The sequence below is a fragment of the Oncorhynchus mykiss genome, chromosome 2, assembly GCF_013265735.2.
Source record: "Oncorhynchus mykiss isolate Arlee chromosome 2, USDA_OmykA_1.1, whole genome shotgun sequence".
Classification (NCBI taxonomy): Eukaryota; Metazoa; Chordata; class Actinopteri; order Salmoniformes; family Salmonidae; genus Oncorhynchus; species Oncorhynchus mykiss.
Window position 1 is genome coordinate 94,091,283 of NC_048566.1, and position 24,401 is coordinate 94,115,683.

The 24,401-nt window shown below is 44.5% G+C and overlaps 1 protein-coding gene across 2 annotated transcripts in view; it reads right to left on the minus strand.

Moving 5' to 3' along the window:
• Positions 1-9,665: 9,665 nt before the first annotated feature.
• LOC110500006 (calcium-independent phospholipase A2-gamma) overlaps positions 9,666-24,401 on the minus strand; it is a 40,341-nt gene continuing 25,605 nt past the window's right edge. For both annotated transcript variants that reach the window (XM_036959412.1, XM_036959407.1), the window contains 2 exons: positions 15,144-15,339; positions 9,666-10,592 (listed from right to left, as the gene is read on the minus strand). In XM_036959412.1, coding sequence (XP_036815307.1) covers positions 10,315-10,592; positions 15,144-15,339 — 474 coding nt within the window. In that variant the 3' untranslated portion in view covers positions 9,666-10,314. The remainder of the gene's footprint in view (positions 10,593-15,143; positions 15,340-24,401) is intronic.

Consider the following 24,401-nt stretch of genomic DNA (forward strand, 5'->3'; position numbering starts at 1 on the left):
AGACACCATCTGCTTCCTACTGCTCAGAGAAAGACACCATCTGCTTCCTACTGCTCAGAGAAAGACACCATCTGCTTCCTACTGCTCAGAGAAAGACACCATCTGCTTCCTACTGCTCAGAGAAAGACACCATCTGCTTCCTACTGCTCAGAGAAATACACCATCTGCTTCCTACTGCTCAGAGAAAGACACCATCTGCTTCTACTGCTCAGAGAAAGACACCATCTGCTTCCTACTGCTCAGAGAAAGACACCATCTGCTTCCTACTGCTCAGAGAAAGACTCCATCTGCTTCTACTGCTCAGATAAATACACCATCTGCTTCCTACTGCTCAGAGAAAGACACCATCTGCTTCCTACTGCTCAGAGAAAGACACCATCTGCTTCCTACTGCTCAGAGAAAGACACCATCTGCTTCCTACTGCTCAGAGAAAGACACCATCTGCTTCCTACTGCTCAGAGAAAGACACCATCTGCTTCCTACTGCTCAGAGAAAGACACCATCTGCTTCCTACTGCTCAGAGAAAGACACCATCTGCTTCCTACTGCTCAGAGAAAGACACCATCTGCTTCCTACTGCTCAGAGAAAGACACCATCTGCTTCCTACTGCTCAGAGAAAGACACCATCTGCTTCCTACTGCTTAGAGAAAGACACCATCTGTTTCTTAAAAAAAAAAATCTAACTTTAAATCTTATCTTCTAACTTCTTAACCTGTTTTTAAACGTCAAATCCATATCAATCCGAATGCCTAAGTGTTTATATGCGGGAACACGTTTGGTTGGAGAACCATCTACTGAGTTAACATGTAGTTCATCTGAAACATTCTTACAAGAGTTTGAAAACAACATGTACAGTGCCTTGCGAAAGTATTCTGCCCCCTTGAACTTTGCGACCTTTTGCCACATTTCAGGCTTCAAACATAAAGATATAAAACTGTATTTTTTTGTGAAGAATCAACAACAAGTGGGACACAATCATGAAGTGGAACGACATTTATTGGATATTTCAAACTTTTTTAACAAATCAAAAACTGAAAAATTGGGTGTGCAAAATTATTCAGCCCCCTTAAGTTAATACTTTGTAGCGCCACCTTTTGCTGCGATTACAGCTGTAAGTCGCTTGGGGTATGTCTCTATCAGTTTTGCACATCGAGAGACTGACATTTTTTCCCATTCCTCCTTGCAAAACAGCTCGAGCTCAGTGAGGTTGGATGGAGAGCATTTGTGAACAGCAGTTTTCAGTTCTTTCCACAGATTCTCGATTGGATTCAGGTCTGGACTTTGACTTGGCCATTCTAACACCTGGATATGTTTATTTTTTAACCATTCCATTGTAGATTTTGCTTTATGTTTTGGATCATTGTCTTGTTGGAAGACAAATCTCCGTCCCAGTCTCAGGTCTTTTGCAGACTCCATCAGGTTTTCTTCCAGAATGGTCCTGTATTTGGCTCCATCCATCTTCCCATCAATTTTAACCATGTTCCCTGTCCCTGCTGAAGAAAAGCAGGCCCAAACCATGATGCTGCCACCACCATGTTTGACAGTGGGGATGGTGTGTTCAGCTGTGTTGCTTTTACGCCAAACATAACGTTTTGCATTGTTGCCAAAAAGTTCAATTTTGGTTTCATCTGACCAGAGCACCTTCTTCCACATGTTTGGTGTGTCTCCCAGGTGGCTTGTGGCAAACTTTAAACGACACTTTTTATGGATATCTTTAAGAAATGGCTTTCTTCTTGCCACTCTTCCATAAAGGCCAGATTTGTGCAATATACGACTGATTGTTGTCCTATGGACAGAGTCTCCCACCTCAGCTGTAGATCTCTGCAGTTCATCCAGAGTGATCATGGGCCTCTTGGCTGCATCTCTGATTAGTCTTCTCCTTGTATGAGCTGAAAGTTTAGAGGGACGGCCAGGTCTTGGTAGATTTGCAGTGGTCTGATACTCCTTCCATTTCAATATTATCGCTTGCACAGTGCTCCTTGGGATGTTTAAAGCTTGGGAAATATTTTTGTATCCAAATCCGGCTTTAAACTTCTTCACAACAGTATTTCGGACCTGCCTGGTGTGTTCCTTGTTCTTCATGATGCTCTCTGCGCTTTTAACGGACCTCTGAGACTATCACAGTGCAGGTGCATTTATACGGAGACTTGATTACACACAGGTGGATTGTATTTATCATCATTAGTCATTTAGGTCAACATTGGATCATTCAGAGATCCTCACTGAACTTCTGGAGAGAGTTTGCTGCACTGAAAGTAAAGGGGCTGAATAATTTTGCACGCCCAATTTTTCAGTTTTTGATTTGTTAAAAAAGTTTGAAATATCCAATAAATGTCGTTCCACTTCATGATTGTGTCCCACTTGTTGTTGATTCTTCACAAAAAAATACAGTTTTATATCTTTATGTTTGAAGCCTGAAATGTGGCAAAAGGTCGCAAAGTTCAAGGGGGCCGAATACTTTCGCAAGGCACTGTATTTCATTTAGCCCGTATTAAGCACAAGGGATTCCTGCATAGCTAAAACATCTGACTGTAGTTTAGACACAGCCAGATCAACAGTCAGGGTAATAGCATACATAATAGTAGCATAGATTAAGTTTACAATTTTGTACAGATGGTGTTTATATAAACTCAGCAAAAAAAGATAATTCGTAAAAATCCAAATAACTTCACAGATCTTCATTGTAAAGGGTTTAAACACTGTTTTCCATGCTTGTTCAATGAACCATAAACAATTAATGAACATGCACCACTAACAGCTTACAGACGGTAGGCAATTAAGGTCACAGTTATGAAAATTTAGGACACTAAAGAGGCCTTTCCACTGACTCTGAAAAACACCAAAAGAAAGATGCCCAGGGTCCCTGCTCACCTGTGTGAACGTGCCTTAGGCATGCTGCAAGGAGGCATGAGGACAGCAGATGTGGCCAGGGCAATAAATTGCAATGTCCATACTGTGAGACGCCTAAGACAGCGCCTCAGGGAGACAGGACGGACAGCTGATCGTTCTCGCAGTGGCAGACCACATGTAACAGCACATCGCAGCACCCACTCGTAGCACGCACTCCAGCATATATTTCTCACTGGTCACCCCCAAAGCCAATTCCTCCTTTGGTCATCTTTCCTTCCAGTTCTCTGCTGCCAATGACTGGAACGAACTGCAAAAATCTCTGAAGCTGGAGACTCACATCTCCCTCACTAGCTTTAAGCAGCAGCTGTCAGAGCAGCTCGCAGATCACTGCACCTGTACACAGCCCATCTACTAAAGTTGTGGCTGTAATAGCGCTGTGCTCAGGACTAAACCCTGATTTGGTTTACCTTCTAAATACAAAAAAAAGAGCAAAGTTGTACATTTACCAAGGATTCAAGAATGTTAGCTAGACAAGAAAGCCTTGAAATGGGTGGATGAGGACTAAGATGACCCCTGTCCCCCTCTCTTATGGAGCGGCAGCGCAAGCACTGATTTTCAGCATTTTGGAATATTTCCTGATAACAATGTTAAATAAAAAATGTGGAGCGTTTTGACATGATTAACCACAATGAGAAAGGTGGGGGACACACACACCACCCTACTGCTTAAAGCCAGAACTGCAGTCACTTACACACAACTGTCTGACAGGTAACTCTCTTCTTTATGTTTATGACACGTCGTAGAAAAGATAAGCCTCGTCCAACCTATTTACTGTCGTCCGCTGTTTCAACATTGTCAAGCCGTACAATATACAGTGTACAAATTCCTATGGGACCAATGAGGGTGTATATAAATACGTACGTCTAGGTCTGTGTATGGGACTAGGGTATAGAGAGGCAAGGGCTGATATAGCCTAATGTATAAGCGCCATCATCTAAACCTGTGTTTCCCAAACTCGGTCCTGGGGCCCCTCCTGGGTGCACGTCTTGGTTTTTGCGCAGGACCGAGTTTGGGAAACACGGATCGAAACAACTCATCCCCCCCATTCATCATCATCTATCTAAACAACTCATCCCCCCTATTCACCATGATCTATCTAAACAACTCATCCCCCCCATTCACCATCATCTATCTAAACAACTCATCCCCCCTATTCACCATGATCTACCTAAATAACTCATCCCCCCCATTCACCATCATCTATCTAAACAACTCATCCCCCCCCATTCATCATCATCTATCTAAACAACTCATCCCCCCCATTCACCATCATCTATCTAAACAACTCATCCCCCCCTATTCACCATGATCTATCTAAACAACTCATCCCCCCATTCACCATCATCTATCTAAACAACTCATCCCCCCCTATTCACCATGATCTACCTAAATAACTCATCCCCCTCTATTCACCATCATCTATCTAAACAACTCATCCCCCCCTATTCACCATGATCTATCTAAACAACTCATCCCCCCCCCCCCCCCTATTCATCATAATCTATCTAAACAACTCATCCCCTATCCAATATTGACTTCAAAACAAATGAAAAACTATCGTGTGAGGATATTCATTGGGCTAAATCCCGGGCATAATTGAATAGCAGTGACACCCCAAGCGTAAACATCAACAGCACATAAGTGTTCAGATGGAAGGGAGGCAACAACACAACACATCTAAACCGCAAGATGTGTTCTCAAAATCTGCACAGTCAGAGTTTATTTGAGAGGCGTCATTGAAATGCAATCACAGGTAGCTAGCCCTAGAGTCTTGATACTATGCCCAAACGGTGCAAAGAAATCAAATCACTAATGCGATTATTGCGTTGAAACAAGTCCACCAGTCGATTCAGCTTACATCTCAGAGGAGGATGCATTCCCTCAGATCCGTGATTGCATTACTTACCTCTACGCTGAGCGCAAACAGCCTCTACAGTCGGCCTAACTATGTTTACACACAGGGGGGGCAAAGACCTGACCTGAGTGTACTTAAAACACACACACACACACACACACACACACACACACACACACACACACACACACACACACACACACACACACACACACACACACACACACACACACACACACACACACACACACACACACACACACACACACTGTCATTACGAGCTGTGCCAGGCATCTAGGCTGCACCAATAGAAACATAATTACTAGATTGGACATGGACAGTAATTTCATTTACATGACGGCATCACCTGGCATTAACGTCTGGCATGTCTGTAAATATTATCTTAATGAGTGTGATCACGTCTAAACCCAATTACTGAGGGCTGTAACTACCATAGTGGCTTGTGTTTGTGGAGCAATCTAGCTGTAGCCTATGGGCCAGGTATGTAGCTGTTTCTCACTACATGGAACTATTACTGTTTATAAGACATTATGGTGTCATTTCCTGTAGCTGTTTCTCACTACATGGAACGATTACTGTTTATAAGACATTATGATGTCATTTCCTGTAGCTGTTTCTCACTACATGGAACTATTACTGTTTATAAGACATTATGGTGTCATTTCCTGTAGCTGTTTCTCACTATATGGAACTATTACTGTTTATAAGACATTATGGTGTCATTTCCTGTAGCTGTTTCTCACTATATGGAACTATTACTGTTTATAAGACATTATGGTGTCATTTCCTGTAGCTGTTTCTCACTATATGGAACTATTACTGTTTATAAGACATTATGGTGTCATTTCCTGTAGCTGTTTCTCACTATATGGAACTATTACTGTTTATAAGACATTATGGTGTCATTTCCTGTAGCTGTTTCTCACTACATGGAACGATTACTGTATATAAGACATTATGTCATTTCCTGTAGCCGTTTCTCACTATATGGAATGATTATTGTATATAAGACATTATGGTGGTGGGGCGGTTGTGGGGCCTTCCCTGTGCCTCCATGCATGTAAGCAGCAAGAATCGAGGACAGAGCGGTCTGTGGCCGCCCGGTGTTTATGCTCTAGGGATGGGGGGGCGGGGATGTGATCCATCACCGGGTAGCAGCTGTCTCGGTTACCCAGGTGCCTGAGCACAGCCTTGCACAGTCATCCCACCTTCTCCTTTGAGTCGCATATGTGGCGCAGCTGGGTAGGGAAAACAGCTTCAAATTACCTTCAAACTCTCACTCACCAGCTGGTGTTTCCTCAGGTGCATCTGTAGTATGAATATATACACACAGTCTGAATCCTACATAAGATCAGTGGAAGCCCAGTAAATTTAACCACCACAATCAGCATGTATTTACATGGCAGTGAGAAAACATTAGGAACACCTGTCCTTTCCGTGACAGACTGACCAGGTACAAGCTATGATCCCATATTGATGTCACCTGTTAAATTCAGTTAAATCAGTGTAGATGAAGGGGAGGAGAGAAGTTAAAGAAGGATTTTTAAGCCTCGAGACAATTGAGTTTCAGTGTCAAGAACTGCAATGTTGCTGGGTTTTTCACGCTCAACAATTTCCCGTGTGTATCAAGAATGTTCTACCACCCAAAGGACATGCGGCCAACTTGACACAACTGAGGGGAGCATTGGAGTCAACATGGACCAGCATCCCTGTGGAAATGCTTTCGACACCTTGTAGAGTCCACATGGGCCAGCATCCCTGTGGAAATGCTTTGGACACCTTGTAGAGTCCACATGGGCCAGCATCCCTGTGGAAATGCTTTCGACACCTTGTAGAGTCCACATGGGCCAGCATCCCTGTGGAAATGCTTTGGACACCTTGTAGAGTTCATGACCCGACGAATCAAGGCCGTTCTGAGATCAAAAAAGGTGCAAGTCCATATTATGAAGGTGTTCCTCATGTTTTGTACACTCAGTTTATGTAAGTGGTGCCGTGTGCATGTGCTGTATCACCCAGGTAAAAAAACATGATTTAAAAAACATACAAGAAAACATCAAGGATGTACACTTCATGCTTTATCAACAAGTTGTCTGTTAATGGGGGAAAAAAAACAGCAGTACTCAGATAATTATATAATATCCATAATAAAACGATGCAAGAAGTGTCAGAGTGTTTCAGTGATGCATTTTAATTACACAATATACATGTTCAACACACACACTGCTTACATGGGATCAATAGGAGAACGGTATTTAAAACAAATCAAGTCAATATCTCTGTCCATCTTGGTCTTCATCACTCCGGAGGGACCGAAGACATCATCCTGACTACACAGTCATCAACCTGGGACCCTATTTAAAACATCTCAGAGTAGCATACTGCCCTACCAAGCAAAAAAGGCAGTAACTGCTCATAGCGTGGAACTGAGAAAAACAGCTTGAATTTACCTTGGTTTCACAGTAACTTTATGAAGTTACTGCTAACATGACCCCCCCATTTCCTCCAAAACACAGAGACAGGATACTTGTCCACATCATTAAGCACGTATTTAACATAGCAAAAATGACAAACTAATTTACTGCCTTCTTGCTTGGTAGGGAACTATAGACTACTGATCAGCGTTTGACTTTTTTGACCGTAATTAATTAGATTATCTGGAGAGAGGACCTGATCCTAGACCAGCACTCCTAATCTGAGATGCTTGATGAATACGGGACTCGGGTTTGACAGTTGAAATGAGTCTATGCTGTGTAAGATCTTTAAGCTATGTCATCATCGTTCACTTGCCACAGGCACTACTGTGACAGTTCCCGAGCAACAGTATCAGTGCAGTAAGCAGCAGCCGATAATAGAATACAGTCCCTCTGCTACACCGGCATGATTCAAACTAGCAGTAATAATAACACAACATGGTAGACTATAGCATAGCACAGGAGAACCAGCACTTCAGGGTAGCTAGGATGGAGATAACAGACCTGGGTTCAATTACTATTGGAAATCTTTCAAATACGGTGAGCATTTGCTTTAGCCTTCCTGGAGTGCGGGTGGGCGGGGCTTGCCATTTTGGGACTATCCTATTGGTTCTATTATGCCATGCAAGCTGAATCAAGCACAGCTTTAAAAAAATGCGTTATACAAAAGGTTTTGTGTAATTTCAGCCAGTAGTTTTGAAAGTAGCGCTCGTGTGTACAACAACGGCACCCGTTTCGTAGAATATGTAACGAAAGCCAATTCGTAAAATATGTCCTGAATTCGTATGTGCTGAAGATCCCGATCAAGTGTTTTAAATAGTACTTGAACCCATGTCTGGAAAACAGCATATTGGAGAAAGGAAAGTGTTCACAACCTGTTATTAGTGGATGCAGAACATCAGCATCGCTCATGCAAATAAATTAGAGAAGGATAAAAATTACTCTAAGCTAAAAAATAAAATCAGCATGTATTTAAAAGTAAATAATACAGAGGCAGAAGACTTCATTCAGGAGCATTTTAAATATTAATGCATTTCAAACTATAGCTACAATTTCACAATAGTAATACAACAGTCAAGTCATTGTTCTGTAACGCATTCTTAAAATCAAACTAGTGAGGAGTGAACATTTAGCATCTTACAGCCATGGATCCTGATTAGGACTCTACTCTGTGATCTAAAGCAGCTGTATGTGTGAACTAACCAGGTCAGTGGCTAACATCTTCCTCTAAATACATTGGTACATTTTTTTGAACGATTTATACAGTATATGTCAAAAAAATCTGCACCCTGATGAATGTACCAATATCACCGTCACCATTAAAACAATCAAATGAAAGACCACTAGCTGCATTGGTGTTAAAAAGTACAAGAAACAGAAATGTCAAGTGACCAGCCATTATTCTATCTCTGAGGCATACATTCAAGTAAAACATTGATAACCAACCACTGAACATGACAAGATGGTTATCCCCCCCCCCCCCCCCCCCCCCCAAAAAAAATGGTATATGTTTGTTTATGGTCCTAACCTTTAAAAATCAGTTATTGGTGGCAGATTCGGTTCAAGTCAAAGTTAAAACAAACTAAAAACGATTTAAATCCAAAATATATCCCAGATATATCTCTTATACAGTGTCAGGATATACATGGTTGTGATCTTTTTAGAAAGGTGAAAAAGTGCTTCATTGGAGAACAGTCAGTCCACAGTTATGTTCCAAATGGCACCTCATCTCCTACATAATGCACTACTTCTAACCAGAGCCTTATATAGATATATTAGTGGGCTATTGGTAAGTTATCTACTCTGGCTTACAGAGTATGATAATAAGCAACATTATGTTGGTGATGTTGCCAGACCTCCCTCTCTCCCCCTCCCCTCCAAGTGTTGCCAGACCTCCCTCTCTCCCCCTCCCCTCCAAGTGTTGCCAGACCTCCCTCTCTCCACCTCCCCTCCAAGTGTTGCCAGACCTCTCCCCCCTTCCCCTAAGTGTTGCCAGACCTCTCCCCCCCTCCCCTAAGTGTTGACAGACCTCTCCCCCCTCCCCTAAGTGTTGCCAGACCCCCCCCCCCTCCCCTAAGTGTTGACAGACCTCTCCCCCCTCCCCTAAGTGCTGCCAGACCTCTCCCCCCCTCCCCTAAGTGTTGCCAGACCCCTCTCTCTCCCCCTCCCCTCCAAGTGTTGCCAGACCCCTCTCTCTCCCCCTCCCCTCCAAGTGTTGCCAGACCCCTCTCTCTCCCCCTCCCCTCCAAGTGTTGCCAGACCCCTCTCTCTCACCCTCCCCTCCAAGTGTTGCCAGACCCCTCTCTCTCCCCCTCCACTCCAAGTGTTGCCAGACCTCTCTCTCCTCCTCCCCTCCAAGTGTTGCCAGACCCCTCTCTCTCACCCTCCCCTCCAAGTGTTGCCAGACCTCTCTCTCTCCCCCTCCCCCCCAAGTGTTGCCAGACCTCTCTCTCCCCCTCCACTCCAAGTGTTGCCAGACCCCTCTCTCTCCAAGTGCTGCCAGAGCATGCAAACAGTCACTGTCAAATGGGTGCAGTAACACGTAAATGGGTGCAGTAACACGTAAATGGGTGCAGTAACACGCAAATGGGTGCAGTAACACGCAAATGGGTGCAGTAACACGCAAATGGGTGCAGTAACACGCAAATGGGTGCAGTAACACGCAAATGGGTGCAGTAACACGCAAATGGGTGCAGTAACACGCAAATGGGTGCAGTAACACGCAAATGGGTGCAGTAACACGTAAATAGGTGCAGTAACACGTAAATGGGTGCAGTAACACGGAAATGGGTGCAGTAACACGTAAATGGGTGCAGTAAAAACACAACAGTAAACGTATTCTACCAATTTAAAATACACCGTCTACAACCACAGAGACTAACATATACAGTCTATTACTCTATGAATGGATTCAGTGTTAGGAGAGAGTCCAGTTTTAGGTGAAGTTAGTGTTGTGTGGTGGTGGAGCCTGGGACCTACTTCCCTACAGCTTGGAGTTGAAGATGGGAATTAGGTGAAGTTAGTGTTGTGTGGTGGGGGAGCCTGGGACCTACTCCCCTACAGCTTGGAGTTGAAGATGGGAATACCATTGTACATGTCATGTTTGAGCTTGGCCCACTCAGTCAGCCTCTGGACGGTGGTCTTGTCCCTGGTGAGTATCCGGGCAGCTTTCTGCAGCTTCTCCTGGTTCCGGTCCAGATAGCGCAGGCCCTCGGCCTGCAGCAGGTTCAGCTTCTCACCACGGCTCTCATCCAGGGCGATGTCCTCGTTTATATAAGGGTTGAAGCGGAAGTACGAGTCAGGTGGAAGGAGGGCATCGAGCATGATGTGGACTTCTGATTGGGAGAATAGGGAGGGGGTGTGAAGGTTACACAAAAACACGAACGGGTCAAAATGGCACAAATACATCATCGTTGAATAACTATTTCTTAAAAATATCTTCCTCCAAGGGACAAGGTTAAGTCAAGTCCCAAAAACGTAAAGATAAATTGTGGGCTACAATGGAGTATCCCAAAACACAGAGTATACACACAGAAATAAACAGTCTGAAGTTTGAGAGAGAGTCATGAGGGCAGAAACAGTCTAGATGTACCTGAAGGGACTTGTCCAATAGGAAACAGCAGGTCAGAGACATGAAAGTGAGGTTGAGGTTAGTGTTAGTTCAGGAGCTAAAACACTGGTTCTATTAACACTATTGTCAAACTACACACCTGGAGACTAAATTCTCACTACTTGTCTCAATAAGAACCCATTAAGTCTGTGGTTATAGTTAACACTGCAGCAGCTGTTCCCGACAATGTTACCTCACTCACGTCTCTGTGGGAATATGAGTCTCAGTTCGGGAGACGTCTGCCATTATAGTACATAACGGATTGAGTTGGACTCTGTTCAACACACTTTTCAGATGACATATCTGGAGGCCGTGTGGTGGATTCTGGGTCCCAACCAATGCTCTATATAATATCATTATCACCATTGTTGGAGGGATTGTTTTTAGTGTTCTCATTACAAAAAAACACTCCACCCTAGAGATATAGATCAAATAAAACTGCATTCACTCTGTTGTATCAGTGGTGAAACAGATGAGTGCTGTGTCTCTCTGTTGTAGTAGTGAAACAGATGAGTGCTGTGTCTCTCTGTGTTGTATCAGTGGTGTAACAGATGAGTGCTGTGTCTCTCTGTGTTGTATCAGTGGTGTAACAGATGAGTGCTGTGTCTCTGTGTTGTATCAGTGGTGAAACAGATGAGTGCTGTGTCTCTGTGTTGTATCAGCAGTGTAACAGATGAGTGCTGTGTCTCTCTGTGTTGTATCAGCAGTGTAACAGATGAGTGCTGTGTCTCTGTGTTGTATCAGCAGTGTAACAGATGAGTGCTGTGTCTCTGTGTTGTATCAGCGGTGAAACAGATGAGTGCTGTGTCTCTCTGTGTTGTATCAGCAGTGTAACAGATGAGTGCTGTGTCTCTGTGTTGTATCAGCAGTGTAACAGATGAGTGCTGTGTCTCTGTGTTGTATCAGCGGTGAAACAGATGAGTGCTGTGTCTCTCTGTGTTGTATCAGTGGTGAAACAGATGAGTGCTGTGTCTCTGTGTGTTGTATCAGTGGTGAAACAGATGAGTGCTGTGTCTCTCTGTGTTGTATCAGTGGTGAAACAGATGAGTGCTGTGTCTCTCTGTGTTGTATCAGTGGTGTAACAGATGAGTGCCGTCTCTCTGTGTTGTATCAGTGGTGAAACAGATGAGTGCTGTCTCTCTGTGTTGTATCAGTGGTGAAACAGATGAGTGCTGTCTCTCTGTGTTGTATCAGTGGTGAAACAGATGAGTGCTGTGTCTCTCTGTGTTGTATCAGTGGTGTAACAGATGAGTGCTGTGTCTCTGTGTTGTATCAGTGGTGAAACAGATGAGTGCTGTCTCTCTGTGTTGTATCAGTGGTGAAACAGATGAGTGCTGTGTCTCTCTGTGTTGTATCAGTGGTGTAACAGATGAGCGCTGTGTCTCTGTGTTGTATCAGTGGTGAAACAGATGAGTGCTGTGTCTCTGTGTTGTATCAGTGGTGAAACAGATGAGTGCTGTGTCTCTGTGTTGTATCAGTGGTGTAACAGATGAGTGCTGTGTCTCTCTGTGTTGTATCAGTGGTGAAACAGATGAGTGCTGTGTCTCTCTGTGTTGTATCAGTGGTGAAACAGATGAGTGCTGTGTCTGTGTTGTATCAGTGGTGAAACAGATGAGTGTTGTGTCTCTGTGTTGTATCAGTGGTGAAACAGATGAGTGCTGTGTCTGTGTTGTATCAGTGGTGAAACAGATGAGTGTTGTGTCTCTGTGTTGTATCAGTGGTGAAACAGATGAGTGCTGTGTCTGTGTTGTATCAGTAGTGTAACAGATGAGTGCTGTGTCTGTGTTGTATCAGTGGTGAAACAGATGAGTGCTGTCTCTCTGTGTTGTATCAGTGGTGAAACAGATGAGTGCTGTGTCTCTGTGTTGTATCAGTGGTGAAACAGATGAGTGCTGTGTCTATCTGTGTTGTATCAGTGGTGTAACAGATGAGTACTGTGTCTCTCTGTGTTGTATCAGTGGTGAAACAGATGAGTGCTGTGTCTCTCTGTGTTGTATCAGTGGTGTAACAGATGAGTGCTGTGTCTCTGTGTTGTATCAGTGGTGAAACAGATGAGTGCTGTGTCTCTGTGTTGTATCAGTGGTGAAACAGATGAGTGCTGTGTCTCTCTGTGTTGTATCAGTGGTGTAACAGATGAGTGCTGTGTCTCTGTGTTGTATCAGTGGTGAAACAGATGAGTGCTGTGTCTCTGTGTTGTATCAGTGGTGTAACAGATGAGTGCTGTGTCTCTGTGTTGTATCAGTGGTGAAACAGATGAGTGCTGTGTCTCTCTGTGTTGTATCAGTGGTGTAACAGATGAGTGCTGTCTCTCTGTGTTGTATCAGTGGTGAAACAGATGAGTGCTGTGTCTCTCTGTGTTGTATCAGTGGTGTAACAGATGAGTGCTGTGTCTCTGTGTTGTATCAGTGGTGAAACAGATGAGTGCTGTGTCTCTGTGTTGTATCAGTGGTGAAACAGATGAGTGCTGTGTCTCTCTGTGTTGTATCAGTGGTGTAACAGATGAGTGCTGTGTCTCTGTGTTGTATCAGTGGTGAAACAGATGAGTGCTGTGTCTCTGTGTTGTATCAGTGGTGTAACAGATGAGTGCTGTGTCTCTGTGTTGTATCAGTGGTGTAACAGATGAGTGCTGTGTCTCTCTGTGTTGTATCAGTGGTGAAACAGATGAGTGCTGTGTCTCTCTGTGTTGTATCAGTGGTGAAACAGATGAGTGCTGTGTCTGTGTTGTATCAGTGGTGAAACAGATGAGTGTTGTGTCTCTGTGTTGTATCAGTGGTGAAACAGATGAGTGCTGTGTCTGTGTTGTATCAGTGGTGAAACAGATGAGTGTTGTGTCTCTGTGTTGTATCAGTGGTGAAACAGATGAGTGCTGTGTCTGTGTTGTATCAGTAGTGTAACAGATGAGTGCTGTGTCTGTGTTGTATCAGTGGTGAAACAGATGAGTGCTGTCTCTCTGTGTTGTATCAGTGGTGAAACAGATGAGTGCTGTGTCTCTGTGTTGTATCAGTGGTGAAACAGATGAGTGCTGTGTCTATCTGTGTTGTATCAGTGGTGTAACAGATGAGTACTGTGTCTCTCTGTGTTGTATCAGTGGTGAAACAGATGAGTGCTGTGTCTCTCTGTGTTGTATCAGTGGTGTAACAGATGAGTGCTGTGTCTCTGTGTTGTATCAGTGGTGAAACAGATGAGTGCTGTGTCTCTGTGTTGTATCAGTGGTGAAACAGATGAGTGCTGTGTCTCTCTGTGTTGTATCAGTGGTGTAACAGATGAGTGCTGTGTCTCTGTGTTGTATCAGTGGTGAAACAGATGAGTGCTGTGTCTCTGTGTTGTATCAGTGGTGTAACAGATGAGTGCTGTGTCTCTGTGTTGTATCAGTGGTGAAACAGATGAGTGCTGTGTCTCTCTGTGTTGTATCAGTGGTGTAACAGATGAGTGCTGTGTCTCTGTGTTGTATCAGTGGTGAAACAGATGAGTGCTGTGTCTCTGTGTGTGGTGCTCCTGTAGTTTGGGATGAATCTTTCCCTCTCTACACCCATCTCCCCTTTCAGAGGGGTTATTTATAACCAGCAGATTAACACGCTTAAAAGCCTGTTTTCCTCTTCAAAAACACTCTCCCCTATAGCACCACGACACTCACTGAGACCACCTCACCCCTCTCAGTGTGTAACAGTGTAGCTTTCAGGCTGTGTTGGTGTGTACAGAGATAAGGTGTGTACATAGATAAGGTGTGTACAGAGATAAGGTGTGTACAGAGATAAGGTGTGTACAGAGATAAGGTGTGTACACTTGATGTGAAGTAGACCTGAAGTCATGCAGGGGCTGTGTGGGCATGTCTGTTTTACTGGGCCCCCCCCGAGTGGCGCAGTGGTCTAAAAGCACTGCATCTCATTGCAATAGGTGTCACTACAGTCCCTGGTTCGAATCCAGGCTGTATCACATCCGGCCGTGATTGGGAGTCCCATGGCCCAGCGTCGTCCCGGGTTTGACCGTCAATGTAAATAAGAATTTGTTCATAACTGACTTGCCTGGTTAAATAAAATACCTTCATCTCATCCTTACTAGGAAATGTATTGAGATTAGAACATTATTGTTATTTTACAGCTGCTTGTTACTTTATTATTTTTCCTATTTTACATTTTTAAAAATTGTTGGTTAGGGGCTTGTAAGTCAGCATTTCACATTTCACTGTTGTATTCGGTGCATGTGACTTATAGAATTTGTATTGCTGAAGTGATGCAGAGATGTATATCAGAGGGTACATGGACCCACCCAGACGTACCCTCTGTGTCGGTGGCAGAGCTGATGACGTTGGTGAGCTTGGTCTTGAGGCTGGTGTACGTGGTGTTGTTTTTGCCAGCTGTCTCCACGCGGCCCGTACCCAGTGACACCACACACTGGACCGGCGTATTGGGCCACAGGCATTTACACTCATGGATGGCCAACGCTGTGGGGTTGTTGATGAGGAGACCTCCATCCTGGAGACAGAGAGAGAACAAACTATTATGATCCTGCTATTGCTATGCCCATTTGGGGCTCCCGAGTGGCACAGTGGTCTAAGGCACTGCATCTCAGTGCTTGAGGCATCACTACAGACACCCTGGTTCGAATCCAGGCTGTATCACAACCGGCCGTGATTGGGAGTCCCATAGGGCGGCGCACAATTGGCCCAACGTCGTCTGGGTTTGGCCGGTGTAGGCCGCCATTGTAAATAAGAATTTGTTGACTTGACTAGTTAAATAAAAGTTAAAACATTTAAATAATAATAATACACAATATAGATTTTAAAAACAGTTATGTACCAGCATCATTTAGTATTTAAAAGATTTCTTTGCTTGTTGCAGTTTGGAAAGTAGGAAAAGCCAAAACGTCAGCTGTTAAATCATTTATGAACATCTGTGGAAAGAAAGGTAACAGATCAATGATGTAGTTTCACACGTACAGGACACAGACACGCGTACAGGACACAGACACGCGTACAGGACACAGACACGCGTACAGGACACAGACACGCGTACAGGACAGACACACGTACAGGACAGACACACGTACAGGACAGACACACGTACAGGACACAGACACACGGCTGTATCTTTTCTCTTCCCTTCTGTCTGACTGGCTTTGATATCAAACAGCCACCCAGGAGCAATGGGAGTGTATGGTCTGAGGGGTGTTGAATATGCATGAGGCTGTGGGGCCTCGGGTTGGCTACAGGATCAAACACAGAGGGGCCAGCCCTCATTAGGGAGGCCAGGCTGGGGGGTGGGAGCTCCGGGGCACGGAGTGTCTAGCTAGAAAGTCTCTGGGGGAAGATTTTAGTGTGTGTGCGCATGGGGAGGGGCAGTCAGACCGTCCGGGTGGGGGAGGGGCCCTCTCCCATCACTATATCCCTCCTGTCCATGAGATATTTCTGAACTTCATTTTCAATAAATACCTAATCGTTTTCAAAAACATGTTTCACTGTAATTTTGGGGTATTGTGTATAGGTAGATGGGTGAGAAAAGTATGTATTTAATACATTTTGAATTCAGGTTTAACAAGACAATGTGGAATAAATCCAAGGGATGTGAATACTTTTTGAAAGCAGTGCAAGTTTCAACTAGAAGATTAATAAGTGTATTCCTACGAAGAAGATCACTTAAACATTGTGAAAATAAGGCAAGCCTTCCTGGACTATAATACCAGTCAAAAGTTTGGACACACCTACTCATTCAAGGGTTTTTACTATTTTCAACATTGTAGAATAATAGTGAAGACATCAAAACTATTAACACATATGGAATCATCTATTAAGCAAAAGTGTTAAATATATTTGAGGTTCTTCAAAGTAGCCACCCTTTGCCTTGATGACAGCTTTGAAAACTCTTGGCACTCTTTCAACCAGCTTCACCTGGAATGCTTTTCCAACATTCTTGGAGGAGCTCCCACATATGCTGAGCACCTGTTGGCTGCTTTTCCTTCACTCTGCGGTCCATGTCATCCCAAACCATCTCAATTGGGTTGAGGCCAGGTGATTGTGGAGGCCAGGTCATCTGATGCAGCACTCCATCATTCTCCTTCTTGGTCAAATAGCCCTTACACAGCCTGGCAGTGTACTGGGTCATTGTCCTGTTGAAAAACAAAATATAGTGGGACTAAGTGCAAACCAGATGGGATGGCATATGGCTGCAGAATGCTGTGGTAGCCATGCTGGTTAAGTGTGCCTTGAATTCTAAATAAAATCCCTGACAGTGTCACCAGCAAAGCACCCCCACACCTCCGACTCCATGCTTCACGGTGGGAACCGCACGAGCAGAGATCCTCTGTTGACCCACACTACGTCTCACAAAGACAAGTGGTTGGAACCAAAAATACATTTTTTTTTTGTTTTACATTTTGACTCATCAGACCAAAAGGACAGATTTCCACCAGTCTAATGTCCATTGCTTGTGTTTCTTGGCCCAAGCAAGTTTGTTATTATTATTGGGGTCCTTTAGTAGTGGTTTCTTTGAAGCAATTCAACCATGAAGGCCTGATTCAAACAGTCTCCTCTGAACAGTTGATGTTGAGATGTGTCTATTTCTTGAACTCCGAAGCATTTATTTGGGCTGCAATTTCTGAGGCTGGTAACTCTAATGAACTTATCCTCCGCAGCAGAGGTAACTCTGGGTCTTCCATTCCTGTGGCGGTCCTCATGAAAACCAGGGCTTGATGGTTTTTGCAACTGCACTTGAATAAGTTCTTTCACTTTCAAAGTTCTTGAAATGTTCTTCATTGACTGACCTTCATGTCTTAAAGTAATGATGGACTGTCGTTTCTCTTTGCTTATTTGAGCTATTCTTGCCATAATATAGACTTGGTCTTTTACCAAATAGGGCAATCTTCTGTATACCATCCCTACCTTGTCACAACAAAACTGATTGGCTCAAATGGATTAAGGAAAGAAATTCCAAAAATGTACTTAACATGTCACACCTGTTAATTGAAATGCATTCCGGGTGACTACCTCATGAAGCTGGTTGAGAGAATGCCAAGAGTGTGCAAAACTCAAAGCAAAGTGCGGCTACATTGAAGGATCTCAAATATTAAAAAAAAAAAAAAAAAATAATAATAATAATAATAATAATACAAATATATATATATATATATATATATATATATATATATATAGATTTTTTTTACACATGATTTCATAGTTTTGATGTCTTCACTATTATTCTACAATGTAGAACGTAGTAATAAAGAACAACCCTTGAATGAGGAGGTGTGTCCAAACTTTTGACTGGTGCTGTATATGGAAACACTTCCATTAGGGTTGGTGGATGTGGGCTTGCAGATCGATGTGTGTGCACGCTAGATGTACTCTTAAATGGGAGGAAATCAGGCTGCAGACAGAAGCACTAGACAAAGTCCACTGACCAACCGGACAAAACAACTCAGTGCTTTTATCATCACGTGACCCACTGAGTAACTCCATTGTCTTTAATTATGGTAGTGGCTTAGATGTGCCATGGCAGCTTCTTTTCCTTGATAGCTGGAGTGCCCAGATTTCAAATAGCACCGAGCACAATGCCTTCCACTCATAACCAGTGTGACACACAGTCTCCCAGTCAGCCGAGAGTAGAATCATCCTGAATGCCACAACGTGTTTCAATGACTCGCCACCTGTTAGGGGCATTTATAGACAAGAGTCGGCTCATTGAAGCACAGGCGGCATCCCGAATGAAAGCATATTCACTACATAGTTCACTCCTTTTGACCAGGGCCCAATAGGCCCTAGTCAAAAGTAGTGCACTATGTAGGGAAGTCTGTTTTTAAACACTGAAGAAGAGACTCCATGGTATTATTATTATTATTTATTATTATTATTATTATTATTATTATTATTATTATACTGGATCTGGGTAGAAGACTGTTTCCAAAGACTGGTTTTGTTCACTGTGGGTGGCAGGTAGACTGGCAGGTAGGAGCGTTGGGCCAGTAGCCAAAAGGTTGCTGGATTGAATCCCAGAGCTGACAAGGTAAAAAAATAAAATAATAATCTGTCATTCTGACCCGGAGCAAGGCAGTTAAACCCACTGTTCCCTGAAGACGTGGATGTCAATTACAGTGTCAGACTTCTGATGCCATTGCATGCTTTGCAGCGCTGCTTGGAGTCTTTTCAGCTGTACACTCACGGTTTTTCTTTCCCAACTGATGCCAGTGCCACACCGAAGCGCTGCTTGAGGTCTTTAGGGGGGGACTTTTCATCTGAGAACCATACTGGTACGGCTTATACACTTGGACTGTTGCCATGTTCTCACAGAAAGGGTTTCTTCAGACCCGGGTGTATAATTTGGACGGGAGGGTTAAAGTTAGAAACAATTATTTACTTAGGGGCCAAACTGTGGCAAATGAGCTGGGCACACAGAAAGAGGCAACAGAAGCTGCCTGTCAAACTCAGCATGACGCAGGTCAAGGGTCACTTCCCTTCAGAGGGATTTAGAGCTGTAATGCAAGTCTCATTTTAATACCTCTATTCCGTAGCCAATGTCTGTATAGAAAGCAGCTCTTCCCACAGGTCAAAATGTCCTCCTTTGGGTGAAGGGTACAGCCCCTCTCTATTGAGGTGATTTGACAGAGTGTAACCCCGGTGCCAAAGGCTAAACTGCAATTGAAATATTGGAGAAAGGTTCAGGACGGCAGCTTAGCACCCCTTCAAAGTAGAACCCCCAGAATCAAAGGCAGAACAAGACAGAAAGGTGAAGCATGATGCAGAACTGCAAGCCAAAACATACTTACACTACATGACCAAAAGTATGTGGACACCTGCTTGAACATCTCGTTCCAAAATCATGGGCATTAATATGCAGTTGGTCCCCTTTGCTGCTATAACAGCCTCCTCTCTTCTGGGAAGGCTTTCCACTAGATGTTGGAACATTGCTGCTATAAAACAGCCCCCACTCTTCTGGGAAGGCTTTCCACTAGATGTTGGAACATTGCTGCTATAAACAGCCCCCACTCTTCTGGGAAAGCTTTCCACTAGATGTTGGAACATTTCTGCAGGGACTTGCTTCCATTCAGACACTGATGTTGGGCGATTAGGCCTGGCTCACAGTCGGCGTTGAAATTCTTCCCAAATGTGTTTGATGGGGTTGAGGTCAGGTTTTGTGCAGGCCAGTCAAGTTCTTCCACACTGATCGAGACAAACCATTTCTGTATGGACCTCGCTTTGAGCATTGGGGCATTGTCATGCTAAAACAGGAAAAGGCCTTCCCCAAACTATTGCCACACATTTGGAAGCACATAATCATCTAGAATGTTATTGTATGGGGTAGCATTTAGATTTAGCGTCACTGGAACTAAGGGGTCCACACCAAACTTCACAGTGGGCATTATGTAGTGGGGAAGGTAGCGTTCCCCTGGCTTCCGCCAAACCCAGACTAGTCAGTCGAACTGCCAGATGGTGAAGCGTGATTCATCACTTCAGAGAACGCGTTTCCACTGCTCCAGAGTCCAATGGCGGCAAGCTTTACACCACTCCAGCCGATGCTTGGCATTGCACATGTTGATCTTAGGCTTGTGTGCGGCTGCTTGGCCATGGAAACCCATTTCATTAAGTTCCCAACGAACTGTTAATGTGCTGATGTTGCTTCCAGAGGCAGCTTGGAACTCGGTAGTGAGTGTTTCACTGAGGACAGACACACTACAGCACTCTGCGGTCCTGTTCTGTGAGATTGTGTGGTCTACCACTTTGTGGCTGAGCCATTGTTGCTCCTAGACGTTTCCACTTCACAATAATAGCACTTACAGTTGATCGGGGCAGCTCTAGCAGGACAGAAATATGACAAACTGACTTGTTGGAAAGATGGCATCCTATGACGGTGCTAATGTTTGTCTATGGAGATTGCATGGCTGTGTGCTCGATTTTATACACCGGTCAGCAACGGGTGTGACTGAAATAGCCGATTCCAATCATTTGAATTCAATAATAAACATGGTTTTGTATATACAGTGTAATATGTATGCTGGTCTGGTGTTAAAAGATAGAGCTGTCCTCATTCTCCTCCTGGGGAAACATTCCTCCCCTGGGGTTGTTCCCTCTCCTTCAGCCAGTAATGGTTGATACACAAATCAGACTTGTTTTAGTCAGGCCACAATATTCCTACTAGCTAATAAGGCTCTGCCTGCACCTGTGGGAGCATGTTTCACTGCTAAAATATTGGCGAATTAAACAGAATTAGCGTGTAAAAGAAGAAGTAGCAGAAATACGTTCCATTAAGAACACGAGACGGGATGAAAGGATAACTAAAATAAAATAAATAGCTACAATTTAAGGGACGGTTAGTTCCTACTTCCAATTAATTCTGCTGCCATTACTGCCAAGACTTGTTGGCTTATCTGCATTGTTCCACTAAGCCATTTTTAGGGGGGTGTGATTTAGATAGAACCCCATTCCCATCTAGCGTTGTGATCAGTAAAAGTCATTTCACGCATCAGCGTTTGTCAGCTCCTATTAGCAACTTCCTCCTCACAATCTCTCTCCATCCCTCCCTCTCTCTCTCTCCCTCCATCCCTCCCTCTCTCTCTCTCCATCCCTCCATCCCTCCCTCTCTCTCTCTCCATCCCTCCCTCTCTCTCTCTCTCTCCATCCCTCCCTCTCGCTCGCTCGCTCCATCCCTCCCTCTCGCTCCATCCCTCCCTCCCTCTCCCTATCCCTCCCTCTCTCCCTATCCCTCCATCCCTCCCTCCCCCTCTCTCTCTATCCCTCCCCCTCCCCATCCCTCTCTCTCCCTCCCTCTCTCTCTATCCCTCCCTCTCTCTCTCTATCCCTCCCTCTCTCTCTATCCCTCCCCCTCTCTCTATCCCTATCCCTCTCTCTCTATCCCTCCCCCTCTATCCCTCCCCCTAACCCTCCCCCTCTCTCTCCCTCCCCCTCTCCCTCCCCCTCTATCTATCCCTCCCCCTATCTCTCTCTCAGCTATGCGCCAATAGCCCGTTGGGTGAGGGCCAAGATGAGTGGTCACAACACATGGGAAACTCTGGTCCAAAGAGCCGGGTCCAGTACATGTGTTCCATGCTGCATACGCTCTCTTTTCAGCTGTTCTGGTCATTAGGAGCTGCTCTTAGAACGTCTGGTTGCGTCCCATAGGGCACTCTATTCCCTATATAGTGCCCTACATTTGACAAGGCTTGGCCAAGGGGTCGAAGGGGCTTTAGGCCGAGCTGGAGCCCAGTGCTGCTGCCTGGATTTACCCATAAGGCCTTTGGCACTGAAGCTTAAACACGGTTTAATTAGGGAGAGGTTACATAAATCATTATGGACCATTTGATGGATGCTACCCAGTGTGTGTTACAATAGCAGCTCTGTTTTCAGGAGCAGATCCTTCAGCCTCCATGGTCATATTCAGCTAGGCCCTCACGGATATACTGAATAAGGTTCAGCATGAGTCTTCCTGTTCAACTCAGGATGTTAAGCTCAAAACAGGTATAAAATCATGTTTACTATGCAATCAAGTGAATGAATCTGTCTGTTCTATTGATTAATTGTCCAGATAAAACCAGCTCTTAGCTATGTAATCACGTGTATATTGAACAAGGTTTGCTAAATCAAGGGTGTTTGTTGAAGCAGATGCACAACCTTAAATAATATCTATCCATCTGATCTCAAGTGAATAAAATCGGTCTGTTCAATGAATCAATTGTCCAGATAACAACTAATCCTTAGTCCCTTTCACCAACGAGGATGAGACAGACATACAATGGTGTTAGTGTGATGTCACCATCATCATCATCATCTAGGAATGAGTGGCCAAGTCAAACCAAAAAGGTCTCCATGCCACATTATGTAATTACGCAGCCTGGTTCTCCTATTTGACCTTTGACCTGAGAGAACAGAAGGGTCAGAATGAGGTCCAAGTCGTCATCCCACAAAGAAAATGGAGAGGGATGAAGTATTCATCTGTGTGAGACAGACACGGAGTGACAAATATGCCCTCAGGTTAGGAAAAGCAATCGAGTCTCTCTCCCACCCACCCACCCACCCGTCCGAGAGCACTGAATTATCCTCTCCTCCTGCTGTGACCTGACATGTGACAGCATCCTCTTAGGCAATAGGTCATATTTGGCTACCTCATATTCATATGGCACATTTTCACAGTCCATCATAATAAATAAAACAAAGTGATTTCCCAAGTCCATTAATCAGAAATGTCCCAGGGGAGATCAGTGGAAATACAGATCTAAGTGACTGAACTCACATATGAATGCATTAATACGTGATTGACGGACAGCCCACTTTACAACAGCGGCTTCAATGCAGAGATTTCTATGAGCAAATCTCATTTCAGCCACTCCAGAGAGATGGCTGGTGCAGAGGTAGTACTGTGAGGGATAAGGGGGTTAGGGATGCAGAGAGTGATGGAGGGAGGCAGTACTGTGAGGGATAAGGGTTTAGGGATACAGAGAGTGATGGAGGGAGGCAGTACTGTGAGGGATAAGGGTTTAAGGATAGAGAGAGTGATGGAGGGAGGCAGTACTGTGAGGGATAAGGGTTTAAGGATAGAGAGAGTGATGGAGGGAGGCAGTACTGTGAGGGATAAGGGGGTTAGGGATACAGAGAGTGATTGCGGGAGACAGTACTGTGAGGGATAAGGGGGTTAGGGATACAGAGCGTGATGGAGGGAGGCAGTACTGTGAGGGATAAGGGTTTAGGGATACAGAGAGTGATGGAGGGAGGCAGTACTATGAGGGATAAGGGGGTTAGGGATATAGAGAGTGATGGAGGGAGGCAGGTTCTCACACAGCAGCCAGTCAATGTAGATCAGTAGACTGGCCTAATGCCTAAAGAAGTGTGCTAGCACAACCAGGTGGGTGGCGTAGTGTGTGTGTGTGTGTATCAGTGGAGGCTGCTGAGGGGAGGACGGCTCATTATAACGGCTGGAAAGGAGCTAATGGAATGGCACCAACACACAGAACCCATGAGTTTGATGTATTTGATACAATTCCACTTACTCCGCTCCATCCATTACCACGAGCCTGTCCTCCCCAGTTACGGTACCACCCACCTCCTGCAGTGTGTCTGAGACAGAGGAGACAGATGGGGAGAGAGTGGAATGTGTGCCTGTAGTAACAGAGTGACTGTGTGTCTGTAGTAACAGAGTGACTGTGTGTCTGTAGTAACAGAGTGACTGTGTGTCTGTAGTAACATAGTGACTGTGTGTCTGTAGTAACAGAGTGACTGTGTGTCTGTAGTAACAGAGTGACTGTGTGTCTGTAGTAACAGAGTGACTGTAATAACAGAGTGACTGTGTGTCTGTAGTAACAGAGTGACTGTAGTAACAGATCGACTGTGTGTCTGTAGTAACAGATCGACTGTGTGTCTGTAGTAACAGATCGACTGTGTGTCTGTAGTAACAGAGTGACTGTAGTAACAGATCGACTGTGTGTCTGTAGTAACAGATCGACTGTGTGTCTGTAGTAACAGATCGACTGTGTGTCTGTAGTAACAGATCGACTGTGTGTCTGTAGTAACAGATCGACTGTGTGTCTGTAGTAACAGATCGACTGTGTGTCTGTAGTA